General features: G+C 43.4%; 1 protein-coding gene across 1 annotated transcript in view; it reads left to right on the top strand.

The window, feature by feature from the left end:
* The window catches only part of ME3 (malic enzyme 3), a 202,317-nt gene extending 190,897 nt beyond the window's left edge, over positions 1-11,420 (top strand). Inside the window, exons 13-14 of the mRNA XM_044919338.1 lie at positions 9,726-9,824; positions 11,183-11,420. Of these exons, the coding sequence (XP_044775273.1) occupies positions 9,726-9,824; positions 11,183-11,344 (261 nt within the window). The 3' untranslated portion in view covers positions 11,345-11,420. The remainder of the gene's footprint in view (positions 1-9,725; positions 9,825-11,182) is intronic.
* The last annotated feature ends 345 nt before the right edge of the window (positions 11,421-11,765 follow it).

Below are 11,765 nucleotides of genomic sequence, written 5' to 3'. Positions count from 1 at the left end.
ACCACTCCAGCAACCCTCAGTTTGTTTCCTGCAATTAAGAATTCCTCATATCAGTGAGATCATATGATACATGTCTTTCTCTGTTTGACTTATTTCACTCAACATAATACCCTCCAGTTCCATCCACGTCATTGCAAATGGCAAGATCTCATTCCTTTTGATGGCTGCATAATATTCCATTGTATATATATACCACTTCTTCTTTATCCATTCATCTGTCGATGGACATCTTGGCTCTTTCCACAGTTTGGCTATTGTGGACATTGCTGCTATAAACATCGGGGTGCACGTACCCTTTCGGATCCCTACTTTTGTATCTTTGGGGTAAATACCCAGTAGTACAGTTGCTGGATCATATGGTAGCTCTATTTTCAACTTTTTGAGGAACCTCCATACAGTTTTCCAGAGTGGCTGCACCAGCTTACATTCCCACCAACAGTGTAGGAGGGTTCCCCTTTCTCCGCATCGCCGCCAACATCTGTCGTTTCCTGACTTGTTAATTTTAGCCATTCTGACTGGTGTGAGGTGGTATCTCATTGAGGTTTTGATTTGGATTTCCCTGATGCCGAGCGATATTGAGCACTTTTTCATGTGTCTGTTGGCCATTTGGATGTCTTCTTTGGAAAAATGTCTGTTCATGTCTTCTGCCCATTTCTTGATTGGATTCTTTGTTCTTTGGGTGTTGAGTTTGATGAGTTCTTTATAGATTTTGGATACTAGCCCTTTATCTGATATGTCATTTGCAAATATCTTCTCCCATTCTGTTGGTTGTCTTTTGGTTTTGTTGACTGTTTCCTTTGCTTTGCAAAAGCTTTTTATCTTGATGAAGTCCCAATAGTTCATTTTTGCCCTTGCTTCCCTTGCCTTTGGCGATGTTTCTAGGAAGAAGTTGCTTCGGCTGAGGTTGAAGAGGTTGCTGCCCGTGTTCTCCTTTAGGATTTTGATGGACTCCTGTCTCACATTGAGGTCTTTCAACCATTTGGAGTCTATTTTTGTGTGTGGTGTAAGGAAATGGTCCAGTTTCATTCTTCTGCATGTGGCTATCCAATTTTCCCAACACCATTTGTTGAAGAGACTGTCTTTATTCCATTGGACATTCTTTCCTGCTTTGTCAAAGATGAGTTGACCATAGAGTTGAGGGTCCATTTCTGGGCTCTCTATTCTGTTCCATTGATCTATGTGTCTGTTTTTGTGCCAGTACCATGCTGTCTTGATGATGACAGCTTTGTAATAGAGCTGGAAGTCCGGAATTGGGGTGCCGCCGGCTTTGCTTTTCTTTTTCAACATTCCTCTGGCTATGCGGGGTCTTTCTGGTTCCATACAAATTTTAGGATTATTTGTTCCATTTCTTTGAAAAAAGTGGATGGTATTTTGATGGGGATTGCATTGAATGTGTAGATTGCTCTAGGTAGCATTGACATCTTCACAATATTTGTTCTTCCAATCCATGAGCATGGAAAGTTTTTCCATTTCTTTGTGTCTTCCTCAATTTCTTTCATGAGTATTTTATAGTTTTCTGAGTACAGATCCTTTGTCTCTTTGGTTAGATTTATTCCTAGGTATCTTATGGTTTTGGGTGCAATTGTAAATGGGATCAACTCCTTAATTTCTCTTTCTTCTGTCTTGTTGTTGGTGTATAGGAATGCCACTGACTTCTGTGCATTGATTTTATATCCTGCCACTTTACTGAATTCCTGGATGAGTTCTAGCAGTTTTGGGGTGGAGTCTTTTGGGTTTTCCACATAAAGTATCATATCATCTGCAAAGAGTGAGAGTTTGACTTCTTCCTTGCCAATTTGGATGCCTTTGATTTCTTTTTGTTGTCTGATTGCTGTGGCTAGGACTTCCAATACTATGTTGAATAGCAGTGGTGATAGTGGACATCCCTGCCGCATTCCTGACCTTAGGGGGAAAGCTCTCAGTTTTTCCCCATTGAGAATGATATTCGCTGTAGGTTTTTCATAGATGGCTTTTATGATATTGAGGTATGTACCCTCTATTCCTATACTCTGAAGAGTTTTGATCAAGAAAGGATGCTGTACTTTGTCAAATGCTTTTTCTGCATCTATTGAGAGGATCATATGATTCTTGTTCTTTCTTTTGTTAATGTATTGTATCACACTGATTGATTTGCGGATGTTGAACCAACCTTGCAGCCCAGGGATAAATCCCACTTGGTCATGGTGAATAATCCTTTTAATGTACTGTTGGATCCTATTGGCTAGTATTTTGGTGAGAATTTTTGCATCCATGTTCATCAGGGATATTGGTCTGTAATTCTCCTTTTTGATGGGGTCTTTGTCTGGTTTTGGGATCAAGGTAATGCTGGCCTCATAAAATGAGTTTGGAAGTTTTCCTTCCATTTCTATTTTTTGGAACAGTTTCAGAAGAATAGGTATTAATTCTTCTTGAAATGTTTGGTAGAATTCCCCTGGGAAGCCATCTGGCCCTGGGCTTTTGTTTTTTGGGAGATTTTGGATGACTGCTTCAATTTCCTTAGTGGTTATAGGTCGGTTCAGGTTTTCTATTTCATCCTGGTTCAGTTTTGGTAGTTGATACATCTCTAGGAATGCATCCATTTCTTCCAGGTTATCTAATTTGCTGGCATAGAGTTGCTCATAATATGTTTTTATAATTGTTTGTATTTCTTTGGTGTTGGTTGTGATCTCTCCTCTTTCATTCATGATTTTGTTGATTAGGGTCATTTCTCTTCTCTTTTTGGTAAGTCTGGCCAGGGGTTTATCAATCTTGTTAATTCTTTCAAAGAACCAGCTCCTAGTTTCGTTGATCTGTTCTACTGTTCTTTTAGTTTCTATTTCATGGATTTCTGCTCTGATCTTTATTATTTCTCTTCTCCTGCTGGGTTTAGGCTTTATTTGCTGTTCTTTCTCCAGCTCCTTTAGGTGTAGGGTTAGGTTGTGTACTTGAGACCTTTCTTGCTTCTTGAGAAAGGCTTGTATTGCTATATACTTTCCTCTTAGGACTGCCTTTGCTGCATCCCAAAGATTTTGAATAGTTGTGTTTTCATTTTCATTGGTTTCCATGTATTTTTTTAATTCTTCTTTAATTTCCTGGTTGACCCATTCATTCTTCAGTAGGATGCTCTTTAGCCTCCATGTATTTGAGTTCTTTCCGACTTTCCTCTTGTGATTGAGTTCTAGTTTCAAAGCATTGTGGTCTGAAAATAGGCAGGGAATGATTCCAATCTTTTGGTACCGGTTGAGACCTGATTTATGACCTAGGATGTGATCTATTCTGGAGAATGTTCCATGGGCACTAGAGAAGAATGTGTATTCCGTTGCTTTGGGATGGAATGTTCTGAATATATCTGTAAAGTCCATTTCGTCCAGTGTGTCATTTAAAGTCTTTATTTCCTTGTTGATCTTTTGCTTAGACGATCTGTCCATTTCAGTGAGGGGGGTGTTAAAGTCCCCCACTATTATTGTATTGTTGTCGATGTGTTTCTTTGCTTTTGTTGTTAATTGCCTTATATAATTGGCTGCTCCCATGTTAGGGGCATAGATATTTACAATTGTTAGATCTTCTTGTTGGATAGATCCTTTAAGTAGGATATAGTGTCCTTCCTCATCTCTTATTACAGTCTTTGGTTTAAAATCTAATTTGTCTGATATAAGGATTGCCACCCCAGCTTTCTTTTGGTGTCCATTAGCATGGTAAATGGTTTTCCACCCCCTCACTTTCAATCTGGGGGTGTCTTTGGTTCTAAAATGAGTCTCTTGCAGACAGCATATCGATGGGTCTTGTTTTTTAATCCAGTCTGATAGCCTGTGTCTTTTGATTGGGGCATTTAGCCCATTTACATTCAGGGTAACTATTGAAAGATAGGAATTTAGTGCCATTGTATTGCCTGTAAGGTGACTGTTACCGTATATTGTCTGTGTTCCTTTCTGGTCTATATTGCTTTTAGGCTCTCTCTTTGCTTAGAGGACCCCTTTCAAGATTTCCTGTAGGGCTGGTTTTGTGTTTGCAAATTCCTTTAGTTTTTGTTTGTCCTGGAAGCTTTTTATCTCTCCTTCAATTTTCAATGACAGCCTAGCTGGATAGAGTATTCTTGGCTGCATATTTTTCTCATTTAGTGCTCTGAATATATCCTGCCAGTCCTTTCTGGCCTGCCAGGTCTCTGTGGATAGGTCTGTTGCCAATCTAATGTTTCTACCCTTGTAGGTTACATATCTCTTCTCCCGAGCTGCTTTCAGGATTTTCTCTTTGTCTATGAGACTCGTAAGTTTTCCTATTAGATGTCGGGGTGTTGACCTATTTTTATTGATTTTGAGAGGGGTTCTCTGTGCTTCCTGGATTTTCATGCCTGTTTCCTTTCCCAAATTAGGGAAGTTCTCTGCTATAATTTGCTCCATTATACCTTCTGCCCCTCTCTCTCTTTCTTCTTCTTCTGGGATCCCAATTATTCTAATGTTGTTTCGTCTTATGGTATCGCTTATCTCTCGAATTCTGCCCTCGTGATCCAGTAGTTGTTTATCTCTCTTTTTCTCAGCTTCTTTATTTTCCATCATTTCATCTTCTATATTACTGATTCTCTCTTCTGCCTCATTTATTCTAGCAGTTAGCGCCCCCATTTTTGATTGCACCTCATTAATAGCCTTTTTGATTTCTACTTGGTTGGATTTTAGTTCTTTTACTTCTCCAGAAAGGGTTTCTCTAATAACTTCCATATTTTTTTCAAACCCAGCTAGTATCTTTAAAGTGATGATTCTGAACTCTAGATCTGACATCGTACTAATGTCCGTATTGAGTAGGTCCCTGGCAGTCGGTACTACCTCTTGTTCTTTTTGTTGAGGTGATTTTTCCCGTCTTGTCATTTTGTGCAGAGGAGAATAGATTAATGAGAGAACAAAATGCTAGCAGAGTAACAACGTCCCCAGAAAATATACTCTAAACAAATCAGAAAAGACTTGAAGCAGTGGGAAAAGAAAGGGAAAGAGAGAAAAAAGAAAAAGATAAAGATAAAAACAAAAACAAACAAAACAAAACAACAACAACAACAAAAAAAAAACCAGAATGTGATCAAATATGATCAGGCTGGTATATAGATCAGTGCCACACACTAGATTTGGGGTGTATTTTGGTCTTTTAGAAGAAAGTGCCTCCCAAAATTTTAAAGAAAGAAAAACTTATATATGTACAAAAATAAGGGTTGATCTGATGAAGGGATGGAATATGACTGTAAAGATGGAAATTATAAAAAATTTTATAAAAGGAATTGATAAGAAGTTGTTTGCAAAAAGAAAGAAGAGGATTTTAAAAAAGAAAAAAAAAAGGGAGAGGATGTGATCAGGCAGGGGAATAGAAAACACCATATACTAGAGATTTAGGGTATATTTTAATCTGTTAGAAGAAACTATCTCAAAATTTTAAAGAGAGAACAACTTATATATATAAGCCAAAAATACGGGTAACTACTATGAAGGGATAGAATATGACTCTAAAAATGAAAAATGAAAATTTTTTTTTAAAAAAAGGGATTGATAAGATGTTGGTTGAAAAAGGGAAAAAGAAAAATTCAAAAAGAAAAAAAAAGAAAACAAGACAGTTAAAAAAAAAATTAACTTTGAAAGACTAAAGAATCATGGTAAAAAAGCCATGAATTCTATGTGCAGTATTCCCCTAACGCTGGAGTTCTGCCATTCTCATTGATCGGTAAACTTGGCCTTGGCTGGCTGTTCTCGCTGATCTTCTGGGGAGGGGCCTGTTGCCGTGGTTTCCAAATGTCTCTGCCGGAGGCAGAATTGCCCCGCCCTTGCCCCCTCCTGGCTAAGTAATCTGCTCAGGTTTGCTCTCCGGGGCTTTTGTTCCCTGCGAGCTTTCGGTACAGCTTTGGAGGCGGAGAGTGAAAATGGCGGCCTCCCAATCTCCGCCCCGGAGGAGCCAAGAACTCGGGGCCCCGCTTCTCAGTGAGCCCCCAAAGAAAAGCCGTCAGTCACTCCCGTCTCCCCGGTCTCCAGCCGCACTCCATGCTCACCCGGCCTGTGACCGAGCGTTTCTATCTCTGGCACCCGACCCTGGGTGGAGTCTCCAAACCCAGCAGATCCCTGCGGCGCACTCCCGCGCGGCTCCTCCCGGGGGAGGAAGGTGAGTCTCCCCGGATCTGCCGCTTGTTGGGTGCCTGCTGGAGGAGCAGTGGCCCGACTGTGCCGCGGATCACGGTTTATGGCAACCCCGAGCTGAGAGCCCGCGCCTGGGCTCTGCCTCTGCAGCCGGCTTCCCTGCTCCGTTACCTGGGAGCTCTGCCACACTCAGGCACCCCCGGTCTTTCTGTGACCCCGAGGGTCCTGAGACCACACTGTCCCGGAGGGTTCCACCCCCCGCTTAGCCACCAGAGTGACGTCCCTCAGTGGAGCAGACTTTTAAAAGTTCCGATTTTGTGCTCCGTGGTTCTATCACTTGCCAGAAGCGGCCCACGGAGGCCCCTCCCCCGCCATCTATCCTCCCGAATATCGCCTCGGATTCACTTCTCCGCACGTCCTACCTTCCAGAAAGTGGTCGCTTTTCTGATAAGAGAGTTGTTGCTCTTCTTTTCTTCGATCTCCTGTTGAGTTTGTAGGTGTTCAGAATGGTTTGATCCCTATCCAGCTGAATTCCTGAGGGGAGACGAAATCCAGGTCTCCTACTCCTCCGCCATCTTGCTCCGCCCCTCTCTCTATCCCTGTATTCTGAAGAGTTGTAATCAGGAAAGGATGCTGTGTTTTGTCAAATGCTTTTTCTGCATCAATTGAGAGGACCATATGGTTCTTCTCTCTCCTCTTATTAATATGTTCTGTAACATTGATTGATTTGCGAATGTTGAACCACCCTTGCATCCCAGGGATAAATCCCACTTGGTCGTGGTGGATGATCCTTTTAATGTATTGTTGGATCCTATTAGCTAGGATTTTGTTGAGAATTTTGGAATCCATATTCATCAGGGATATCAGTCTGAAATTCTCCATTTTGATGGGGTCTTTGCCTGGTTTGGGGATTAAGGTAATGCTGGCCTCATAGAATGAGTCTGGTAGCTTTCCTTCTGTTTCTGTTTTTTGAAACAGCTTCAGGAGAATAGGTATTATTTCTTCTTTGAATGTTTGGTAGCATTCCCCAGGGAATCCATCAGGCCCTGGACTCTTGTTTTTTGGGAGGTGTTTAATCGCTGCTTCAATCTCGTTACTGGTTATTGGCCTATTTAGGTTGTCAATTTCTTCCTGTTTCAGTCTTCTATGAGTCCCACAAGGAACTATCTCATGTTCTAGGTTCCTCCTTACTTCTTGGTCTTTGAGCACTGGCTCCACAAGAATATGCAAGTAGTGTCTCCTAAAGGTTTGTCAGCCTCCCCCAAGCCATGTGCATGCTGGCTATGGCTTTGTGCCATGGGCCTCTGTCCATCTTGTGTGACTCTTCTGTGTATTTCTTCTTATTGCTCTCTCAGTGGTGGTGGTGTCCCGTGGCTATGGGTGAAGCTGTTTGAATCACCACCCCCCATTGGATGGGAAGAGTCATTTCCTACTTGAAATTAGCCTGAAAGCAAACTCCCCTGTTGCGCAGAAAGATGGTTGCTAGAGCCTTCCTCTGTAACCCCAAGAGGCATCTACACCCCCACCTCCTAGTGCCTGGGACAGGTCAGCTCCATCACTTCATGAAGTGTCCATCAACTACACAGGAACCTCTCCTCAATCCACCTATTAATCTCTTGCTGCAATTGGGACAAGATCCCTCCCTTCTAGAAGCTGACAGTCTGGTCTTTAAAGGGCTGGCAAGTTATATTTCTGAAAGGGGTACTTTTAAGTTAAGACAATTTAAGTTGAATCTGATTTTCCTATGGAAAAAACTACTATAACTTTTAGGAGATTTATATATCTCATTCCACCTTGACAACTCTGTAAAATAGATATAGTGATTATTCCTATGTGATACACAAGGAAAGTGAGGCACAGAGAGTCTAAGTTACATGCCCAAGGTCACTGGGTTTGTGAGCAATAGCACCAGGATGGCCCCTGATGATTTACTCCAAGCTGCAGCAGAGCATTACCAGTGCCCAACATCTGAGAAGTGACCACCATACATGATACATCTCTTCACTCTGCAGGATAACTCTTCCAGATGCAGATCTAGCCATGGAAATCCTGCTTCCCTCTGATCCCATCTTCTATTACCCCCCCCCCAAAAAAATCCTTGAAAACCCAGAACAGTCCATGTCTCTGCTCATTTCAGACATTTGAATGGCTCCTCAGTGCCTACAGGATAAAGCCCTAACTCCTTCACATGGTTTCCATATAAGGCATGTCATCACCAGGCCCTCCTTTCCTCTCCAGCCTTTAGCCTCCCCCTCCCATCAACCTAGCCAATGTTCTTTTTACAGTCTAGAACTCATGCTCCCTCCTGCTGTCTCTCTCCAAGAAATTGCATGTGATGTTGCCTCTCCCTTTTCGAGTAATTTACTTTGTCCTTCAGCTGCTGTCGCATCTCCTGGGAAGATTTCCCGTACATGGCAGACCAGGCCCTGCCTTCTTCTATGCCTCTGTGCCCCCTCTGCTTGCACTCACTTCTATGTTGTAATTGTTGTACCTGTTTGTTAATTGTCCACTGACTCCAGACTACAGGAGGAAAAAGGCTTCTCTGCCATGGATCCTCAGCAACTAGCACAGAGCCTGGCATATCACAGAGCTCAGTTAATGTTGGAATGAATAGATGGAAAGGAGAGATAGGAGCATGAAAATGAGGCAGAAGAGGAGGAGGCCCACATCCATAAAGTCAGCCAAACTCTGAGGCAAGACCAACTCCTTTGGTTCATCCATTCTGGGACACAGTTCTCAGCACCATGGCTTTTCCCAAATTTAAAGATCAGGTGGGAGTGGATTCAGAGCCAGCACATAACAGAGGCTGTTCCGCAAGGCTGGCTGAGCACCAGTGCCTGAGGCTGGAGGATGAGGCTTGAGGGGAAGAGCTGGGCCTCAGAGACCAGCTCTGAACCATGGAAGGAAGTTGTGGGAGGGGCTGTTCCCAGGATGCTGTGCCTAGGGCATTCATTCAGATAAAGCCTAAGGCCCCTTTATGGTGTCACTCACTGCAGAAGAAGCCTTTGCTCAGGACTGGAAGGGAGAGCTCAAGGAGCTCTGAATACAGAGGGACAAGATGACCTAGGTGGGCACCCAGGATGTGGGAGAGGCTGGAACTCAAGAAGGGAGGGTCTCGGGGATCTCTGTGCAATAGGCTGGACCAGCCATGGGGCGATCCCAGAGTCTGCTTTACAAGCCACAAGTTTATTCATCTTGGTCTTAGTGATTCTCCTTTAGAATTTAGGATCTCGTGTAGTTTAAACTCTCAGCCAATTTCACAGTACAGAAAAGGATGTGTCTTTGCTTAAAAGCCCAAGCATTGGGGCACCTGCGTGGCTCTGTTGGTTAAGCGTCCGACTCTTGATTTCAGCTCAGGTCATGATCTCAGGGTCGTGAGGTGTAGCCCCACATCGGGCTCCATTTTCTCTCTCTCCCTCTCCCTTTGCCCTTCACCCGCTCTCTAAAATAATAAATAAATCTTTAAAAAATAATAAAGCCCACGCATTAAGCTGCCCTGGGGCCATGAGAGGGCAGAGACTACAATGGGAACTGCAATGGTTGGCCACCTATGAGGGGCGAGGTGAATCTCTGGAGTAATGGTTTGGGCTTTTTCTGGGAAGGCAGAAACTCAGCTTATTCCCCTCGGTTCTCTCTCCCCAGCAAATTGCCCAAGAGGTCTCTGAGCAGCATTTGTCCCAGGGGAGACTGTACCCACCACTCAGCACCATCCGAGATGTGTCTCTGAGAATCGCCATCAAAGTAAGGAGCATCCTACCCCCAGTAATATGGTTAGTGAGGCTCAACGACTTCCTCTCTCTGTGAGTTTAGGAGAGCTAAGGGGATGGCAGCTGTGGAGACATCCTGAGCTCCCATCCAGAGGCTGGATGAGAAACTCCTGCCTGCAGCTCAAGCCCCACCCCCAACACCCCCCTCAGGCCAGTTCTGGGAAAGCTCCTGGATTTCCCCTCAAACACCAGGCAAAAAGGTCAACAAAGTCCATAATCTTGTGGACCAGAATGTGGGTGGAATTTTTTAAAACTGAATCATAAATGCCCATTTATACAGAAAGGTCAATTTTCATAGCATCATGAAAAGCGCTCTGGCTATCAGGTCCCAGCTCTGCCAATTGCTTCACTTTCCTGAGCCTCAGTTTCCTCCTTTTCCAAAGGGGATGGTAATTCCTCTCTCCCAGAATTCTGAAGGTTAAAGAGGACAGTGAGAAAGGTCTACACTCAGTGTAGCGAAAATGCTCATTCCTCCCCTTTTTCTCAGAAAGGCTGGGCCACAGGATGATCATGTTCATGGAATATTCCAAGGAAAAATGTCTTCCTAGAGACTTTGCAGAGATGATGGGTTTTCAGAGAATCAGAACACAGTGCAATAAAGACTGGCCCAACATTGATAACTGTTGAATATAGATAATGGTTGCATTAGGGTTTATTATACTATCATTTTTATTAGCATATATATTTTACATTTTCTATAAGTTTTAAAAATAATTTCAGAAGATGCATTGCACAACAGCATGTGCTCCCCATGAGTTGCCCATTGTAGGCTCCAGAATCAGCCCTCAAGACTAACAGTCCAGCTCATAGTCCCAACTCCACCCTATCCATTTCCTTCCTTTTTGGGATATTGAGATTAATGCTCTTGTGAAACCATTATCTAATACCCAGAGAACAATGTCCAGGCTCTTCTCCCAATTCCACCCACATTTAGTGGGGGAAAAATACCAGCTACTGGACACCTGATTTTGCCTGTTACCTAATTTTATCCTCACACTACTCCAGAGAAAGGTCTCATTATTCCCACTTTACAGATGAGGAAACTGAGGCTCAGCAAGGATAATGTCACCTCTGAGGACCCACAGGCATTTGGAAGCAGAGGCAGACTTGAGTCTGAGGCCTCTCGATCCCAGCCTAGTATTTATTCCACTGCGTCGCAGCTTCCTACCCAGGCGAAAGCTCAAAATCCCTCCTATCGAGTGGCTTCAGGGACAACAGTTCATGGTTCCGCAGGGGCTATTACCCTTCCACAGACTCCCAAGCAACCGTTAGGCAACTTTTAGGCAGGTTCCTCCTAAGTTCCAGTTCCTCAGCCAATATGTTTTTCCCTAGGTCCTTGACTTCGCGTACAAACACAACCTGGCCTCCTACTACCCGGAGCCCAAGGACAAGGAGGCTTTTGTAAGATCCCTGGTCTACACTCCAGACTATGATTCCTTTACACTGGACAGCTATACTTGGCCCAAGGAAGCCATGAATGTTCAAACAGTGTGATGCAGTCTCAGAGGCTGCTGTGAGGCTGGAACAAGCCCAGAGTAACACTGACAATATAAATGGGTTCTAAAATGGCCATCTTTGTCCCTGTGTTTTTCCTTTGAACTTTCTGGTGTGATGGGAGATACCCAGGCACACAATGAATGAGAGCCTTGTCCCTGAGGCCCTGAGAATTCACTTTTCTATAACCCTGACTTCCTCCCCAAGAATTTCTTCATCTAATTGCCAACAATTAGCTAGATCTTGTGGGAAATCTAGAATCCTTCCTAGAACTCTGCCTTTACAGAGCTCAGAGTCTAGTGAAGGAGATATGGACACAATTCATTTTTCCACAAGGGAGAAAGTGGTTAAGTCCATGAAAGAAGTACAGATAAAGGTCAAGGGTACTCAGAGAAGGGAGCAGATACTTCGTATGAGAAGT

Source organism: Neomonachus schauinslandi, chromosome 11 (genome assembly GCF_002201575.2).
Source record: "Neomonachus schauinslandi chromosome 11, ASM220157v2, whole genome shotgun sequence".
Lineage (NCBI taxonomy): Eukaryota > Metazoa > Chordata > Mammalia > Carnivora > Phocidae > Neomonachus > Neomonachus schauinslandi.
Note: the sequence above shows the minus strand (reverse complement) of the source record. Positions and strands in the feature narration are given on the sequence as shown.